Source organism: Boleophthalmus pectinirostris, unplaced genomic scaffold (genome assembly GCF_026225935.1).
Source record: "Boleophthalmus pectinirostris isolate CB_2022bp ecotype Guang Dong unplaced genomic scaffold, ASM2622593v1 HiC_scaffold_2, whole genome shotgun sequence".
Lineage (NCBI taxonomy): Eukaryota > Metazoa > Chordata > Actinopteri > Gobiiformes > Gobiidae > Boleophthalmus > Boleophthalmus pectinirostris.
Window position 1 is genome coordinate 19,145,688 of NW_026571152.1, and position 20,538 is coordinate 19,166,225.

At 37.1% G+C, this 20,538-nt stretch overlaps 1 protein-coding gene across 1 annotated transcript in view; it reads left to right on the forward strand.

Annotated features, from left to right (window-relative positions):
• The window catches only part of ptprz1a (protein tyrosine phosphatase receptor type Z1a), a 93,912-nt gene extending 74,589 nt beyond the window's left edge, over positions 1-19,323 (forward strand). Inside the window, exons 14-30 of the mRNA XM_055155825.1 lie at positions 1,596-1,681; positions 2,724-2,809; positions 3,334-3,354; positions 4,862-4,958; positions 5,599-5,681; positions 7,404-7,538; positions 7,713-7,847; positions 8,321-8,484; positions 9,238-9,373; positions 11,839-11,985; positions 12,940-13,033; positions 15,073-15,146; positions 15,213-15,344; positions 15,423-15,575; positions 16,163-16,305; positions 16,784-16,919; positions 17,510-19,323. Coding sequence (XP_055011800.1) covers positions 1,596-1,681; positions 2,724-2,809; positions 3,334-3,354; positions 4,862-4,958; positions 5,599-5,681; positions 7,404-7,538; positions 7,713-7,847; positions 8,321-8,484; positions 9,238-9,373; positions 11,839-11,985; positions 12,940-13,033; positions 15,073-15,146; positions 15,213-15,344; positions 15,423-15,575; positions 16,163-16,305; positions 16,784-16,919; positions 17,510-17,653 — 1,966 coding nt within the window. The 3' untranslated portion in view covers positions 17,654-19,323. The remainder of the gene's footprint in view (positions 1-1,595; positions 1,682-2,723; positions 2,810-3,333; positions 3,355-4,861; positions 4,959-5,598; positions 5,682-7,403; positions 7,539-7,712; positions 7,848-8,320; positions 8,485-9,237; positions 9,374-11,838; positions 11,986-12,939; positions 13,034-15,072; positions 15,147-15,212; positions 15,345-15,422; positions 15,576-16,162; positions 16,306-16,783; positions 16,920-17,509) is intronic.
• The last annotated feature ends 1,215 nt before the right edge of the window (positions 19,324-20,538 follow it).

A 20,538-nucleotide genomic window follows, 5' to 3' on the forward strand; every position in this document is an offset into this window, starting at 1 on the left:
GGATCACTAACAATTAAATATACATTATAATAGCTCCCTTAGATTTATTTTCCTGAAAACATCTTTTAAAACCTGCTCTCCGCTTATGCACTCTCAGACTGTGAAATAAGCAACTTGAGAAATCCCATCAAGGCCACACTGTAAACACTTGTGCTGATGTGACTGTACTTTTCTCATCTGATGCACTGACATGCTCTCCTTGTTTGGGGTTTGTTGCGTTGTTGTCATGGGCAGATTGAGCAGTGCTAAGCCTGTAATCGTCTCCCAGGAGAGGGGAGGGGGCTTAGGGGCCGCCCTGTTGGTGGATGGGCCTCTCTACCTCTCTGTGTCCGCTCAGGAAAGGACATTAGAGATGATGGTCATTGGACACTAATCCAAACTTGTGTAACAGATGTCTGTGCTGTTTTGGACTTTTACTACTGCTGCTGCTCAGTTTGAAACTCGATTTTGAGAATTTAGAACAATTGTTGTTGATTGTTGTTGATTGTTGTTACTGGGGTTTTGATCATTAGGATTATGGGATTTAAGACTAGCCAAGACATCAGTTTCAGTTCTATGAGGAAGTGACTATTCATTAGGTCTGTCAGGATAACACGTTATGAACTGCTTAAGAAAAGAAAAAAAATAAAAAATAGACCATAAACAATAATATGTCTCTGACACAATCACCCTAAAAGAATTATCCCCAAAATTATTCTAAATAGCAGTATTAACAGAGCTAGAAAAGTTGAATTTGTATTTTGAGTTGTCATTTGCCGATAGATTAATTTGATAATTTATTTCAAGTGGAATATGATTCATCGAAAATGATCTTATTTTGAAGTTATTTTAAACAGAAAACCAACACAAATTACCAAATGCTAATAATTATTATATTATTATGTTTTATTCCTTTTACATTATTAAAGTTAAAATTTTTTGAATTTGAAGAATGTAACAACATATATTTACATGGTGGTAGGTGTAAGGTTAGGAATATTTATTTTGATTAGGGTAGATTTTAATTATTGTGCATGTCATTTATATTATACTTTTACTCTTATACAAGATGGTAATTTTACTGATAGTGTATCTAAGAACAGCCATATACTTTTGGTTTAACTTATTTTTAAATAGAGAAAATGTTACTACTTTACGAAACTGATTTGTAACCTTCCATCTTTTAGAAATCACACATCATACATTCATTCGTAATTCATTGTTATTTTGTCTGGGATTACCACCAGGAGTAGATTTCTGTCTGAGACAACACAGAGGCGATCTGATCTGGTTAAAAACGTGTCCGGGATTAACTCAACATCTTTTTCCTTGTGTTTGGAGGAGGATTACAGCATCATCTTAAATCTGGGCTAACGGCACGTCCCATTCAAGACAGCCCAAATATTCCAGCATTTTTTTTTTTCATTTTGATTTCATTTGTACACAGTGATTAGAAATTACAGTCCGATCTATTGTTCATTCTCTGTTACTTGTGAATGACTAAAACCTTGTGTATATTATAATATTTTAAGCATTGGGATAAAACCGCTTGTATTATTATTTTATATGATTTTGTATTATATTATATTAAATTCTATATTGTTGTTTTTGTACAGGACCTGCTTCCAGACCGCTCATTTCTACATTGACGACAGCTCCTCACCCAGAGTCATTTCACCGAACCATGCTGGCCTCGCAGATGGTAACACAATACAAACACAAATAAGACATGTTGGGTTTCCACGCTTTTGGGGGATTTTACATTGACTTATATTCATTTCTTAGAGACTGGTCCTAACCTTTATAAGGCCCTATATAACGCAAACATTACTCTTTTGAGCTTTAAACCATGTTATAATGCTGTAACCTCATCTAAAACATACCTGGATTTGTGTTTTATTTCATTCACATGTTTCAACAACCTTTAATTATTATTGTCTACATCTTCAAAGCTCAAAATGCTCTACCTTGTGATGTCATGAAACAGTAGTTTTCCAGTTAACTGCTACCTTTTACCTTTTGTTCCGTAGGGAGTGGCAATGTCAGGGCTGAAATTATCCAAATGATTTTAGTGAAGGTGTGCGGAGTTTAAAAACACAATGGAGCACTTCCTGTATTACCACATGACATCACAAGGTCCAACAGAGTGTTTTCTGGTTGAGAGAAGAACTCAGCCTAAATAATGCAGGGTTTGGGTGTTAAATATGTGCGAATGAAATAAAACACAACTCCAGGCGTGTTTGCGATGAGGATTATGACATAGATCAGAAAACTGAGTGGGCCCTTTAACCGTAGTCACTACTTGTCAAACTCTAACTTTTGATGTAGAATTTATGTCCTAAGGTGATTTGTGTCCCCATAAGTAAAGCAGGTTCCCATTTAGTGAGAGTGTATAGTTCCCACAATGTTAAAACTATCCATCCAGTGTAATTAGCTGATGTACACAGCAATGGAGTACACTGCAGTGGTTAGTCAATGCACCTGTCTCTGAGCAAGGAGGTTGTGGGTTAAATCCTGACCCTACATATGTACATATACAATTCAGTATATTGGTGCCTTGTACTTGTACTTCTGTTTGTCTCCTTGTCCATCTTTAACATGCGTCTCCAAAGTTATTCATGTTTCGATGCTTAACTACAAAGGCTGCAATAGCATCCAGCCGTAGACAGAAGTTGAAATTTCATATTGAGTGTAACTGGAAATTGTGTGATACTTTTAAATCTGATCTTTTTTTTGTTTGTCAGATGAACAGACAGTATTTCCTGTGAAGGATTTTGTGAAACATGTGGCTGATCTTCACGACACTCAAGGTTTCCAGAGGGAATTTGAGGTACGACACAATATCCAACAAATCCAGTATTGTTGATAGACAGCAGGACCAATGGTAAGTTTTGAATAAATAGCATCTATATAGTAAGAAATGGCTAGAATAGGAGGATGGGTGGAGACCTTGATCTAGGATTAGGGTGGGATTACCTGGATTGGCCTGCATGTTTTGTGTTGTTGGAAAGCCTTGAGGAGAATATACATACATGGATGCCGTAAAAGAGTAGGAGAATGCAGTTGTTTGTAGTGCACTCTGAGTGTAACTTATTGTCTTGGTCTGTTTGTAGAGTATGTTAGCTCCTTGGAAGGAACAGTTTTGGTAAAGTGTTTTGTCCTGCTCTAAAAACACTTCACTTAATTGGCAATCACTTCAGGACATTCTTTACCCAAACTTCTCCACTGCTGTTTTGCACTGTACTTGTGTGTCTAAAGTCTTGTGTGTAATTTGTGTGTTTCCGCATCTTTGTTTTGTGTTGTCATGGAAACTTCTGGCTGACCGTTGGCTGCTTCCTCACTTCCTGTTTGTAGATCCTGAAGGAGAGCTATGAGGTAAGACTCTGCCTGCACTGGCTCAGCGCTCTCTGCATGGCCCCTTCTCATAATATAATGTGTCTGTCAGTTTAATTTACACAGAAGGTACTTTGTGGTTAGCAGGCAGCCTTGACTACGGTTTTACATTAACCAAAACATTATAAACATCTGCAGGGTCACATTATACATACTATATCAAATAAATACACCAGTGTGCATAAGAACTTGCATATTTTGTATATTTCACCGTTATCGGAAAATTACATTATAAGCCAGTATTACCAGAATCCTTTGCAGTTTTTACAACACTTCCTCAATCTTTATACATGGTTGTTATTGTAGATTATCTCTTTTAATATTCTATCTAGGTTCTGTGGATGTAGAGGGCAAACAAAAATGATGTTACAAAAAAGGTTCTCAATCCTAAAAGCTGAATTTATCTAAAACATCCAAAAATTCACTTTGGTACTCTCAAGAGGGCATGTTACGACCCAGCTCGTTTGGGGTGAGGGAAGTAACAAAAATAAAACCAAGATGTAAAATGGAATAAATTAAGTAATGTTTAATTAACAGGAATGTAAAGGTAAATTAACAAAACACTACAAATATACAGAAAACAACCTAAACTAAGAAACAGAACAACAGAATAAACAGAGTTTTGTGCCAGAAAAGGGGTCACGCAGGCTTACACAAAAACAAGTGGTAAAACTTAAGGACATACACTAAACCAAAACACAAGTTCCCCAAAATAAACCACATAAACAAACAAACAGAATCGAGTGACCAAATCAAAAAAAACACAAAACTAAACTAAACTACACACACAAACACAAAACAAAATGGCATACTGGCCACCAAGGCCAGCAGCCCCGAACAGGTGCTGGTAATCTCCTTAAATAGGGGGCGGTGGCTGCAGGTGAGGTGGGGGTCGACCTGCCCCACCAATCACAGACCAGGACTCCTGCAGCAGGAATTAGGAGAACTTCCCAAAAATCACACAGCAAATTAAACCTAAGGCCTGGGGCCGTAACAGGGCATGTAACATAAACACTTGGTCATAATAGCAAAGTACACATGCAAATCATTTGTAGTATTGATCCTGTGCCACCTTTCTTTTCCAGATTTGGCACTTTGTTAATATAACCCATTTCACTCTTTTAAATGGAGCACACAATACATTTATTGTGTGTTCTGTCTGCTGTATCCACAAACATTGCTAATCTTAAATGTATTCGTACGAGTTTAGCCTTGGAAATAGAAACAAAAGCAATTGTATTTATCATATCATAAGTATTTATCAATTTGTTCAAAGTACGGTTACTATAGCAACTTCAGAGCTTGTACCAAAGTATCTGGGAGTGTACAATTAGATAAATTGTGCCAAATCGAGTAAGGTTCCAAATTGGAAAATTATATCCCTACATGTAATGAAATATAAAATAATCAATATATATATTTAAATGTACCTCTATAATTAATAAGTCCTGTATTTGGCACAGATATTAGATTTTTTGTGGTTTTGCAGGAGGTGCAGACGTGCACGGTGGACATGGGTCTGACCACAGACATCTCCAATCACCCTGATAACAAAAACAAGAACAGATACAGCAACATTCTGGCCTGTGAGTACTACAATCAACTACTACTATCAGAAAAATACACAAATGAATTAGTTGACTTCAAAACAAAAATCTAAATACTTTTGATTAGCAGTATAATTTACCTGAAAAGTTAGATGATTTTCTATTGAATAGGGTTGAAACGTAACTGATTTTCCTGCACAGTTCATTTACTATTAAGTGTTTGCAATTAATTTATGTTACAGTATTTCTAAAAGCTGCTGCTATTTCTTTCTATAGGTTTTAAAATTCCCTTCTTCTTCATGACCTTTAGCAACTCTATATTTTGTATTCTATATACAGTATATATTATTTCTACACCTCTATTGAACTCTGTGTAAACTCTGTGAATAGATTCTTCTGAGCGTACAGAGTTTAAGCACACCATTTTGAGTATAGATAGTGTGCAGAGGTGGGGAGTGTTGAGTTACCTTTACTAGAGAATATAAGATTTACATTTTTATTTGGACTTGAATAATAATATAATAGTATTTTAAGTAACAGTACTCTTACTTGAATTAATCTAGTAGCATTAATTGAATTAATCTAGTAGGTTTACTCTTCTGAGTTTTCACATGTTTCTTCAGTTTGTATTCTTACTGAAGTAGTTGATACATATCTGATCTCTTTTCCCCTTCCACAGATGACCACAGTCGTGTCCGCCTCGCTCCTCTTGCTGACAAAGAAGGAAGGACCAGTGATTACATAAACGCAAACTTTGTCAATGTATGTTTACTTTTTATCGTCCATCTATTAATTCAACTTTGAATTGTATGTTCAAAATGTCATTTCGGCTTATATTTTGATCCAAATGGTTTGTCGCATATTTGTGACAGTCGGTATTAAGAGGTTAATTACAAATACATTACATGTACATACACATTTCTTGCCTACATTTCACTGGTTTGATGATTTTGATGAAGTTAATAATTTTACTTCCTGTTTGGACAAGGGCAACAGATGTGACATATCTGTTACCTAGCAACCATACTGTAAACAAGCCCCAGACTATTTAACAAAAAATATTAATTGTTTTATATTAAATATATTTGAACTATAAAATGTTCTGATGTCATCTACACCTAGAAATACATACTCCTTTTTAGAACTCAGCTCCACTCCAGGTAGTTTTAGTCTATTTTTCAACTTTTCTTCACAAACTGATGTAACACTACGATAAATATGATTAACCACACGTACTACCCCATCAAACATATTCATAATTGAATAAACATGAAAACCTTATGCATTAAATTATTGTACCTGACTTATCGCTTCTACTCAAAGAATTATCCAGGTCTATTACACCTATGACACACAACTTTAAATGGACTATTTCTTGTGAACTGTGTGAAAAGGACAAGCGACAAAAGCAGCGAGTGGCAGTCAAGTTCGCGAGAGTGTTTTGGAGGAGCTCTCCAGCTATGTGTGGCACAAGGCTCTTCATTCCTCAGCCTCTGAAGGTCGAGGCTCTATTAGTGCTCTGATTGGCTGCTGCCCTACTCTCACCTCACTTCACCAATTTGTTGTATCTGAAATCACTTGGCAGATTTCAACCCACTCTTAACTTTTCACAAAACGTTATCCTTGATTAGTTTTATATTTTTTTTTGTTTTATAAGAGGTGCACCGAAGTGTATTTTGGGTGTAATAACCTTGGGGTTTGCTTAAAATGTGTGACAAAGAAATATTGTCTAAGATTTTGGCCTCTCAGAAAGAATTTCAAATCTAGATGATCTTGGAAATATGTGCATGTGAAGAAGCTAATGTATTGATGAACTTCATAAGTATCGATGAAGTTTTAGTATAAATCTCACTAAGGTTGGCATTTTGATCTCCTGTATCCTTAATAATAAGCATAGCTGTGCTGTGTCATTGAGAACGCCACCTAAGTCACGATTAAGGGTTGACCAAAAAGAACTGATACCCAGATTAGAATCAATACCAAAGCTATGCAGCACTAGAAGTGCTAATCTTTAATGAATGAAACGAAACTTAAAAATTACCACATCACAAGGTAGAACAAAGCATTTTGAGCTTTGGAGATGTAGACAGACTAATAATAAGGGGTTTACTCAAACATGTGTGAATGAAACAAAACACAACTGCAGATATGTTTTTGTGGCAGTAACAACACTATAACATGGAATCAAATTGACAGAATTATAGTTCTTGATTTATTTAAGAATCAGTACCACATTGACATATAAAAAATATTATTTTGTGTAATTAAATTGTAAAAATTGTTGTATCTAAATCAGTGAATATTGAGCTTTCCCTTTGTATCAAAATCAAGTTGGAAAATGGAAATGTTAGTATCATGACTCTGATTTGTGATGGATGGAGGTATAAAAAAAAAACTGCAGGCTTTTGTCACCAAGTATGTTAAGTCCAGTCCAATGCAAAAAAAAAAAAAATGTAGAGACACTTTTATTTTATTTTTGTCCAGGGTTTTAAGCAGCCAAAGCTGTACATCGCAGCCCAAGGTCCACTCAGGTCTAGCATGGAGGACTTCTGGAGGATGATCTGGGAACAAAACGTTGGGGTTATCGTCATGATCACAAACCTGGTGGAGAATGGACGAGTGAGTCAGATGTCTTAATACAATCTAAAAATATACATTAGTAATAGAAATGCTGTCTGAATAGTTATTCCTTATTATTATTTACTCAGACTAATAGGCATACATTTTCTGAAGTGTTATCTAATATGCTTTTCTATTGCTGTGTTTGTCTGTGGTGCGTTCACTGCCCCTCAGAGAAAGTGTGACCAGTACTGGCCAGCTGAGGTGCAGGAGGAGTTCGGCAGTTTCCTGGTGACACTGAAGAGCTCCAAACCACTGGCCTATTACACCGTCAGGACATTTAGCATGAGGAACACCAACGCCAAGAAGGTCACATGGCATTTATTTTCGTATATGATATTTACTTCATTGATCTCTACTGTGGGGGTCCACTACAGTTAAAATGTTGGTGCTTTGTCTGAAATGTTCCACAGTATGGCATTATAATATTTATCGAAACATACATATTCAGTGGTATCAGCGCTCCACATACCTGACCTGTAACTCTTCTTCTGCTTGTCTATATGGAAATAGATATGTTAAATGCCATACTGTGGGACATTCCAGGCAAAACTATAACAAGCAGGTGGCGAACCAGAAAATTTACTCAGTGCACCTTTACATTTACTGTTATATATTTATTTATTCTACTTAAAATCGGCAGTTATTGAGTTAGTAACTTTTCTGAAACAACTTTGAATCTAAAAATAATGATCGTTACTTCTCAAACACACACTGTACACTAATGTATGAATTATAAATAAAATATGAATTCATTATTTGAACTTGCGTGTCTCTCACAGGGCTCTCAGAAAGGTCGCAGCAGGGAGCGCACAGTGACCCAGTTTCACTACACCCAGTGGCCTGACATGGGGGTGCCCGAGCTGGCCCTGCCTCTGCTCAGCTTCATCAGAAAGTCCTCCAGGGCCCGCACCGAGGACATGGGCCCCCTGGTGGTGCACTGCAGGTGGAACAGACAGACAGACAGACAGTACTAACACTACCACGAAAGGCTGTTGATGAGTACATAAAAGGCACTGTACCTGATTTTTAAAAACGTGAAAAACAGATCTAGTTTATTTCAAATAACACTTTTCAGAACTTGAGAAACCAGAGCAGAGTTTTGCCGTCGGGTTAGGCTAACGAGAACTATCATGCTGACAATGCACTTCCTCATTATTAGACATATAAACTCTATAATCAGATGCAGACAGTACATAGTTTATTTTGACCTTAAGAGCTGCTTATACAATATATCTGATCTGGGGCAAGTTTTGCTCAAATACTAGTACATGGAAAAAATTGGTTACAAGGCCTTTACTAGTAGTTCATGTATGTTATTAATCTGTCTGTGGCAACATTTACAATTTATTTGTTTCAATCTCTTGAAATATAGGAACCATTGTCCTATTCTCAAATGCACATTAGAAAAAAGGCAATAAAATGGCATAACACTGAGATCCATGTATGGCAGTACTAGGGAACCATCAAGATCTGGCTCTTAAATAAATCGTATTCCAGCACACAGGATTGAACTATGATCAAATTGAGTCTAAACCAGGACTATACTAGACTAGTCTGTTATAAATGAAGATAATGTGGCACTATAGACCATTAGTGCTGGTCAGGCGAGACTATAACTGTTAGCATGTTGCCAGATTGTTATTGTTGTTATTGTTTATTATGACTGCTATACCTGATGTTTCTTCTTGTTGCCTAGCGCCGGAGTGGGTCGGACGGGGACCTACATCGTCCTGGACAGTATGCTGAAGCAGATCACAGATGAGGGAACGGTCAATATTACAGGGTTCCTCAAACACATCAGGACTCAGAGGAACTACTTGGTCCAAACTGAAGTGAGTGGCACATAGCACCCTCAGAATGCACAATCACATCTGTGTCAAGCGCCATGGTACTAGAGGATACTGTTGTGTGTTCAGTTTTTTTTTTTTTTTTTATCCAAATACAAATTTTAACCCAAAAATTTCATATCTGGGGAGACTGACAGATAATGATTAGGAATAAAAAAAAATCCAGTGCTTTTGAATATTTCTGCAACTGTAAATTAAATGATTATATATTTTCTCCTTGTATTTTCCTTGGACAAGGCAAGTTTATTTGTATAGCACAATTCATACACAAAGTAATTCAAAGTGCTTTACAGAATAAGAAATACCTTAAAATCATAATAAAAACAAATCAAAACATAAATAACCATGAAGATTAAAATTAAAAAAGAGAGACATAAATTGGAGAGAAGAGTGCGGAATGAAAACCTTTCAGTTATATGCACAGTTAAACAGAAATGTTTTGAGCCTGGATTTAAACAGCGTCACAGAAGAGTCTGTCTCACATGTTCAGGAAGACTGTTCCAGGTTTTAGCTGCATGAACCTGAAACGCTGACTCCCCTTGTTTAGTCCTGACTCTGGGCACCAGCAGGAGGCCGGTCCCTGAGGTCCTCACAGTGCGAGATGGTTCATATGACACTAACATGTCACAGATGTACTTTGGTGCTCGGCCATGGAGAGACTTGTACACAAGCAGAGCTGCTTTAAAGTCTATTCTCTGAGGCACAGGAAGCCAGTGCAGAGACCTGAGCACAGGACTTATGTGCTCGTACTTAATAGTTCGAGTAAGGACCCGAGCTGCAGCGTTCTGGATGTTCTGCAGCGTCTCACAGCTCGTTTGGAGAGACCAGTGAGCAGACCATTACAGTAGTCTAACCTGCTGGAGACAAACGAATGGATAATTTCTCCAAGTCTGATTTAGACAGTAAACCTTTGATTTTTGCTATGTTTTTTAGATGGTAAACGGCTGCAGATGTTATTGACTTGATGTGGCTGTTAAAGTTCAAGTCCGAGTCCATTATTACCCCTAGATTTCTTGCCTGATTTGAAGGTTTTAGAGAGAGAGACTGGAGGTGACTGCTGACACTGTCCCTTTGTTTCTGTGGACCAAACACTATGACTTCAATCTTGTCAGAGTTTAGCTGGAGAAAGTTGTTTTGCATCCACACACTGACCTGTTGGATGCAGTGACCAAGTGAGTCCACTGGTCCATAGTCTCCTGCTGCCAGAGAGACGTAGATCTGAGTGTCATCTGCATAATTGTGGTAGGACACATTATTGCTGCTTATTAACTGGCCTAATGGCAGCATGTAGAGATTGAACAACAGGGGGCCCAGGATTGACCCCTGAGGCACCCCACAGGTCAGGGCCATGTGATCTGAGACACAGTTTCCAATTTCAACAAAATACTTCCTGTCTTCTAGATAGGACTTGAACCAGTTTAGTACAGTACCAGAGATGCCCACCCAGTGGACAATAGCGCTATAAAAAGTAGCACAGACCACAATTCAACAGAGCTATGTTATGTGGAGGTTCATTGTAAACACGTTCAGTAGAAGGAGCTGTTTACATTGTGTCTGCCCTTAAGGATAATCCTAACCACGCTTTCACTTACTTCAAGCATAGAAAAGCGTAGTAAAAATGTTATTCACAATCATCTTTACTACTGTATATTTTTAAAGCAGTCACCGGACATGCTAAGGCATTTATCATTTCTCACAAATTATGTAGTAGTAGCAGTCATAGTAGTAGTAGTAACAGGACCTGAAAGTGAGGGCCTCTAATGTTGCATCAAAACAGTGAATGCATTATAAGACATTAATAAAGTAAATACAGATTAAATACTAATTAACATCAAATTCACCACTTAAAGGTATGCAAATTTGTTAGTAAATGAGAAGCTAAACAAGTTGGTGCATGTTACTTATCCTCTCTTTTTCCCAGTTGTGGTCAGTAAAATAAATAATTTTTTGAGCAGTTACAATATTCAGTATTTGGTCTGCTGCCGTGACTATAATATTTGTCGCTATTGCTTAATCAATATTGGCCAGTGCCAATACTGGGACCAATCACCATCTTTACCCCTCTTATTATTATTCAGAGAGATATAATAAACGATATATTTTTGCCTCATGGTAAAACTCTTAACTTAAATTAAACTAAAAATTTATACTGATTTATACTAGACTGAATCCATGGCTGAGCTGACAGACCGTACTTATACCATATTGACTATAACATTTACAAGGTGTGTCCATTTAGACATCTAGTTACAACAATGGTACGGCAAGGTCTCTTCATCAAACGTCAATACACTGCGAGTTGGTCAAAAGAATTCATTTCAATAACAAAGGCCTTTGTTCTAGATGGAGATTTTTTACACCTAAAATTAGTGTTCAATGATTATTGAGTTCAGAGTGCTGAGGTGAACCCGGTCACACAGACTGCATTGTGACTATTGTCTTTCTTTCAGGAACAGTACGTGTTCATTCACGACGCTCTGGTGGAGGCTGTCCTGTGCGGGGACACTGAAGTAGCCGCGTCACATTTGCACAGATACGTGGACGAACTGTTGACCCCAGGGCAAGCTGGGAAAACGCGCCTCGACAAACAATTTAAGGTCAGATGATTGTGATGGTGCTATGATATTATAATGTTTATCAGTTTAGTGCTTTTATTAGTAGCGTATAGTAAAGTGTAGGTATGGGTGTACTTAAATATACTGTATGTATCTTAGTGTGTATGTCAAGGGCAACTCAGTTTAATTAAAAGTGAATGATTACTGCCAAAAATTTTCTAAAAATATGATCATTATTATAGTGTAGTAATTATCATTTTAGAGTTATTGACAAAGTGCTTTTACTGAAAGCAAACAAAAATAAAAACTGTTAACGGAGACCACTTGAAAAAAGCAAATTTTCACAAAAACACAAAAATAATGTTCAGAATGCCATCGGTGAAACCGTCTCTGCTTCAGCTTTTCTGGTGGTGGGGGACTTGTTTGTCTTCATGGAGATTTGAATCCCTAAAAACCTGACTAAAAATAATGCATTGTTACTGAGTGGGGTCACATCTCCACAAATCTGATCTGTCAGTTGGCCTGATGCCATCACCTGTCTCCAAGGAGATGGATGCATTTAATGCTGTGGAGCATTATATCCACCAATGTTCTGTTTTTTAATATGTATTTCTCCATCTTAAATCTTTATTTTTCTTATCTTAGCTGCTTAAATCATACACCTTTCAAAATGATTTTGAACTTTACTGTGCATGTCCTCCTGACCTGTGATATTGAATGTTACATTTTCTTACATTTAATTTAAAAAGAGTTGTATTAACACTATTTAACAGAGCTCTGAAATGTATTGATTTGAAAATAAATCAGATAGACACAGAGGACAATATCCTTCTACTCCAGACTAGTGTGAGGTGCTTGACTTCTGCTAGTGATGGAGATACAAAAGCAATAGACATAGAAATAGAAATAGACTGTTTAAAAGAGTCTGTTTGGAGCTTCAGTGACTGGTGGTGGTGGTTCACTGGTTTATTTTTACATTGACCTTTGTCCCTGCAGCTGCTCTGTCATTCTTCACCAAAGCAGTGCGACTTCACCACAGCCTCAAAGGAAAGCAACGCAGCCAAGAACAGGAGCGCCGCTATCTTACCAAGTGGGTCCCCAAAACACTTATCCAATGTTAGCATTGTCACCCAACAATACCAACAAAATTTGACTTTTCCTGAATCAGTATATTTATTATATGTATATATTATATAGGCTAAGAAAACAGTGTTAAAGAATCAAATCAAATCAAACTTTATTTATAAAGCGCTTTTCATACAAAATGTAACACAAAGTGCTTTACAGTGATTAAAAACAATCCCACATTTCCATCCACCCGCCCACCAACCCAATCCCCACACCTGCCCTTCCCCACACAACCAAACAACCCAAACACACACACGCACACACACTCACACACACACAAACACACACACACAAAACATGGTAAAATACAAAAAACTACACCAAATAGAATATGAGGCTGAATACAGGCGAACCAGTTGAGAAAGCACCATCAGAGGAGCCGTCTACACCAGGAGCAGAGAGACGTCCACCGCCACCAGGAACCACCACAGGAGCCAGGGGAGAGATGAAGCCTAAGCACCAACTCTCCACCAGGAGCCCACGGGACAGACCCAGCAGCCACAGCCAGCCCCTGCTCCTGATGCAGAGGCTCTTACAGAGGAAACACTGGAAATCCTATCCTAATCCTGGAATTGCCTAAAATAAATAAATATAATAAAATGTGTAAACAAGTAAAAGTATAAGATTTCAATCAATAGCTAAGCTAAAAAGGTGGGTCTTGAGCCTAGTCTTAAAAACATGAATGTTCTCTGCAGCCCTGAGCTCCTCCGGCAGACAGTTCCATAGACAAGGGCCGTAGTGTTGGAGAGAGATGCCTCTCCGTGAGTGTGTGTCCTGACTTTGGGAATGACCAGGAGCCTGCTGCCAGAGGAGCGCAGGGTTCATGAGGGTTCATAGGGTAAAAGCAGTTCTGAAAGATAAGAAGGCCCAAGACCATTAAGACATTTAAAAAACAGTAAAAGAACTTTAAAATCGATCCTGAAACTCACAGGGAGCCAATGCAGTGATTTTAAAACCGGTGTAATGTGGTCCCGCCCTCTGGTCCTGGTCAGGACACGTGCTGCAGAATTTTGTAATAATTGCAAACCTGAAATACTCTTTTTGGGAAGACCAGAGAGCAGGGCATTACAGTAGTCTATTCGACTGGTGATAAAAGCATACATGACACATACATGACATGCAGCTTCAATCCATCAGAAGGGGGCGCTGTACTCATAACATGTGACTGTACTCTTGGGTTTCAGTTTCCTTTTTATAGGTGCCACTTTCAATAATATTCACCATTCAAAATATGTCATTTTTTAAAATCTTTTAATTGTTCATTACTATGGCAACGATGCTCATTTTTCATCATTCTGAAACCCCTTGAATACACAGTAACTGAGATTATAGTCGTTTGGATGGATAATAGTGATATTTTGAATATTATATGAATAATATATGAATAATATATGAATATTGTCGTCTCTCTCTCTCTTTATAACTGCTGCTGTGAGCTTCGTCATTTTGGTCTTAAAATGTTCGTATTAACCTGGTCTACATGATCCTGGTGTTTTTTGTTTTTTTTTGTTTTTGTCAAAAAAAAAAAAAAAAAAAAATCCTATTCATAACATAGATACTGTCTCCAAATTTGCCCCTGCAGTCATTAGCATTGTGAACTTCATTTGAGTGACGCTGAGTTCTATGGGCGACGTCACACTCATTTAGTCAATTTTTTTTATACACTCTATGATGTTCCCAAATATCAGTGTCAGTCCAATTTTGCTGATATTTAGCTCAAATATTTTGTTTTAAGCTCCCCCAATCTGTGTGTGCCCTTGTCTCATAAGTTAATAGAACTAGAAGTGAAAAGTGATTTTGTGAATTACTTCATATATTTCAACATAGATGAGGTACCTTGACATGTATTTAAAAATTGTAATATTGGTGTCAGAAAATATCAGTTAGTCCATAGCAGGAAGGCAAATATCGAATATTGGCAGTATTTTATAAAGTAGTGTGCGAAGTCCAGTGTCCATGACTAGAATTGCTTGTAACTCCCTTGTTTGTGTGTCTCTTAAGCTGAAAGATCTCGTGTACGGTTGTTGACATCAGCTGGAGAAACGTCAGACTACATAAACGCATCTTACATCGCTGTAAGTAACAATATCCCTGCTCACTATATTTTTATAATCACAATACTGAATTTTTTATATTCAAAGGGTTACAGAAACAGCAGTGAATTCATCATTACCCAGAATCCTTTGCCTGGTACTGTCAAGGATTTTTGGAGGATGATATGGGACCACAACACTCAGGTCATTGTTTCGCTGCCAGGGTCGACCACCAATGGGGTAACAGGATTTGTACATTGTTGTCACATGTTTAATTCCAAATGGTTTAATATTATCGCTGTATGTGTGTTGTTAAAGGAGGAGGAGGCGGAGTCTTGTGTCTTCTGGCCGCGTAAGGGAGAGCCAATCAGCTATGAGACGTTCACAGTCACACAGAAATCAGAGAACCACATCTGCTTGGCCAATGAGGACATGGTGGTGCTGCAGGAGTACGCACTGGAGGCCACACAAGTGAGACCATCTACAGTTATAGTTGGGACAATCTATCTATTTTTAAAGAGTTATCTTTCCATCTTCAGTTATAATCATATAGTTATTATATGTTAGTTTGTGATAAATACTAGCAATAAACTAAGGGAATGTTTCTAAAATCTAAAATTGTAATTGCTATTGTAGTGCTGTGAAAGTAAAAAGTAAAATAAGATAAATAAGCTTATTTGATATAAATACTTATTTGATTAATAATTCCTTTATATTATCGCTTCATTGTAACGTTATATCAAGGTTATTTTAAGAATGTGAGACACAAGGACTTACGGGAACAGAGGCACGTTGATTTGTGTTTGGTTTGGTGCAAAAATAAAAGTACTAATAAAAGTAGATCATCTACAAAAGGATATAAAACTGGATTGAATTTTAAATGCTAAATATTAAACTGTTTCTATGAAACATGAGTAACTAAATATGTAACATACTTTAGTCTGAACTGTTAGTCCTGCACATCGTGTCCCTTCTCTGATGTTGAACCATGACCACTGTCTGTGAGGACATGCAGTTATTCATGTTGATGTATAACCCTGAACTTGAATCTCCACCAGGACGACTATGTGCTGGAGGTGAGACACTACCGCGCCCCCCGCTGGCCAAACCCAGACAGTCCCATAAGTAACACATTTGAGCTGCTCAGCCTGGTGAAGGAGGAGACGCACTCAAGGGAAGGGCCCACTGTCGTCCATGATGAGTATGTTTATATTCAGATACATGCACTAGTAAAGTTACATACACAAGGGCCACATATCTAAACGCAGACGAAGCAGAGGGCCAATCGAGGGCCATAGACTGGAGCTCAGCAGTGAATAACTGAAATATGTGCATGTTTAACACATTAGAATGAGCCATCAGTCTTTATTCACGCTATTCAAGATCCTTAAAACCACACACTAAATATTAAATATGAGCTTTATCAAGGTAGATATTCAAAAAACTTGCAGTAAAAAAAATATTTTCAATTGATGCAAAGTAATTTGGGCCAATTCACCTGGAACTCTGAGGACCAAGAAAAATTTGTCTGAGGGCCGCATTTGGCCCCCGGGCTGTAGTTTGAACATGCCTGCTTTAAATACTCACATAAGGATTGTAACATTTGACAATAAAGGCTTACGTTATTTGATCTTAATAGTGTATGTTGATTACTGTATATATAATGTTGTGTTTGTCAGTGTGGGCGGAGCCACAGCGGGGACCTTCTGCGCTCTGCTGTCTCTGAGCCGACAGCTGGAGGCGGAGCAAACAGTTGACGTGTTTCAAGTGGCCAAACTCACAAACCTGATGAGGCCAGGAGTCTTCACAGATGTGGTAAAGTGTTGTTGACCTTCAGATTATTACTTGGAACTTGGAACTTGAAAATACATATAGTGTTTTCTTTATTTTATGTGTACCTTTATGTACAATATTGCATATTCAGCATTGTCCAAATTAAAACTTGTGTGGTGTGCAGACCACTGGTCAAAGCTTTGTTAAACAGTGTCCCAGACCAAGGTCCAAAACATCTCCCCATCTCCTTCTGGTTCCTGTTACAATATATCAAATTACAAGTCTCTACATTTATATTCATTGTTTTGGTGTTGCATTATTTGATGCAGAAAAAAAAATCAGAAGGAAACGCATAGACCATGATCCTTTGCTTTTTCAGGACAGACTAGATAAAGAAATAACTGTTAGTAAGCACTATCAGAACCAAAGGTTTGTCAAGGAATTTTAAAAGGAAAAAACTGCTAAATCACAATTCTGTTTGCCTCCACAAAATATTGCAATAAATGTTATACCATGAACTGTATTTCGTGAACGTATCATACTGAGAGATTTGGATATCGTTACATCCCTCCCTAAAACACACGTTAGACTTTTGCTGTCTCTTGTTGAATGGAGTTGCTCTGTCCCCACAGGAGCAGTACCAGTTCCTGTACAGGGCCCTGCTGAGTGTGGTGGGACAGCAGGAGGACCAGAGAGTGCTCCAGTCCACAGACAACAACGGGACCATCGTTGTGGGAACGGCCAGCACCGCCGAGAGCCTGGAGTCCTTAGTTTAACACACACCATTCTACTTTGTGGACTCTTAACTGAGCGTCATACTCTGTCTTAAAACACACCAACCAATGTAAAACAATCAGGCAGAACATTAGCAACCAACAGCCCATTACAACCTCATAGGCAACAACTGTTTGATCTTTAAAGTACTTTTATACTGAGTACTACAGATCTATGTCCAACCTCCTCAAATCTATTTCTATTTTTAACACGTGCCAATGTTGCTGATGTTAACTGTCAGCAGAGGTGGTTACAAAACTGCACTTAGGTAAGAGTACTGTTACTTTTTTGAAAATCTTGATATTAATTGCTCAACATCTGATCTATAGATAGAAAAAAGTACAGTTAATTAAGTAAGTTAAAAGTACTGACCAGCCAGAAAACGTCAAATGATTTAATACTGCCAAGATTTTGTCACTAATACTACAGTGGCAAAAGTACAGACAGAAACTTTATCTCTTATTACTCAACTGGTAAAACTACTCACTCAAGTATATTTCTTTATAATAACTACATCCTTATTATTGTTGTTAAATCATGAACAAAGACTATTTATAAGAATTATTGAGACTTAGTAACTACTTAATTATGAGTTAGTAGAGTAAAATCAAGCGGTTACTAAGCCTGAATCATTCTTAATAAACTATTTTGTTGATTAATTAGTCTTTTGTCATGCAGTATTAAGGTTATTTAAAGTGGGACTAAACCCCTAAACTCCGCCCACAACCACATTTAAAGTTTATCATAAACATAGTTCTGCGTGATATTACCAACTACTGGGAACTGCAGAGGACACTGAAATCAGCACATTTAGGCGTTTTTGACCAGAATGTACAGAGTTTACACAAAAATTGCAACAGTAATGCTATTAAAACACCATATAGACATTTTAATAACTGGAAAAGGTGTTTTTTTGTTTTTGTTTTTTAGTCTTTAGTTCCACTTTACGATTTAGTTATTATAAAGTTTAAACACACACACACGTTTAAAAAGTTTCTTGAGTGTATATATTCCTAACCAGCTGTGCCTATCAGTGGTAATAATGTTTTGCCTGAACAATAACCAGACCATTAGTACTGCCATAGCTCTACTGCCATACCTGCTGGACTTCGTATTGTGTGCCTTTTTGTACCTTCATCGTCTCCTCCTAACACATTTGATACCCACTGTAGAGTAACATCGCAATTTGATTTGAAATGTGGACTAACCATTTCTTTTTAAACCTTTGTATTTATTGGCACTGAGCCTAAAGCAAACAAAAAGGGAAAATTTGCATCTTTTTACATCAAATGGATATTTTGTTAGCATCTTTTATAGAAACTCACGCACTGAATCTCTCTGTAAATACCACTGCAGCCGTAGCAACCGTGAGCTATTGAAGGCGACTGTTTGACAAGGGCCTGGAATAATTATTAAGAATATTAATCTAATGTAAATAATATTATAGTAATCAACTTGATGGACCAAATTTCTATTTATACCTTTAGATTTTTATATTTGAGCGTTGTTAGTGCGTTTGGAAGTTTTGTTTCATTTTAATTGCTTAGCCTGAAGGACGTCATTTGATTTTATACTTTTGTAACAGACTAAATGTAATGCATGGGTACTGACTAAACACTGCTGGACTGTTAGCTGTAGGACATTAAACATGGAAAAGTATTGGAAAAAAACATCACGCTGTTTCGAATTTTTTTTTGCTGTGTTTTATAACAAGTTGACTGGATGGAAGTGCAGAAGACAGATTTTTCTAAGTATGACTTTGGTTTGGTGGGATATGTGGGTTGAAAAGAAAAGATGAAAAATACAGGTGAGGGCTGAAAGTCAATATCTTTAACTATGTTGTCAGCACCAAAACCATTCAAAAGTGATCTATTTTTTGTTAGTCGAATCATAGCTAGTGACAAGCTTTGGCTGTTATTAATTATTAACATTATGCTTGGTATAAGTTACCAAAACATGTGTCAGTTCTGCTCCTCATGTCCAACCAGGAAGTAAAATTATCACATCAAAATGATAAAACTCTTAATTTAAAAACTGTATTTTTAGTCAAATTTTGTATGTAATGATACTAACCTTGTTTTAGTGAAGTTTATAGTCTAAACCTTTCATGTGCACGTTGACAGTTTTTTCAAGTGTTTATCAAAATTGACACATTTTGAGTGATTCTGTATTGTCCTGCATTTGAGGCTTGAGTGCTCAAAAAATTTTAGTTTTCACCTTCCCCCTATCACCGCCCTCTGTACTTACTATATGACTCAGGGTCACACATATTTGGGTTCATAAATGTTATCTAGACTAGAATTTTTTAAAAAGTAATCATTTTAGATCAGTTTTGTGATTTACAATGAAGAAAATTTTAAAGAATGACCTCTGATGTTTATTGCAAAATATTAGAAGAAAGCCTTGTATATCGACTTGGTAAAATCTATAAAAGTGACAATAACAACACTTATAAGAACTCAGAAAAACATTGACATCGGGTTGGATAATTGAACCTAATGAAAAATATCCGGCAATGTGAAGAACTGATAAACAGTTACCAGCGTTAGAATGATTGAACTTAAGATGTTAGACTATGTACTTTGTATCTGCACTTTAATATCCCATTTGAATTAGTCATAACACTATCAAAATAAAGAAATGTCTTAATGTTGTAACCTTCAGCCTGATTGCACAAACAGAAACAACTTTGTATCTGTTTATTTAAGTTAGCAGCCAAACTAACCCAAGTGGAATGAAGCTGGACTTTAACGCGGTGGCCATCTTGATTTTATGCAGATTTTGGGGCCCTCACCGCTTTGTTTTCTGCTTCATTTGTTTCAACAATTACACTTAAGTCTGGCTGGAAAAAGCCTAACGAAGCATTGGACGTGTAAAAAAGACTATT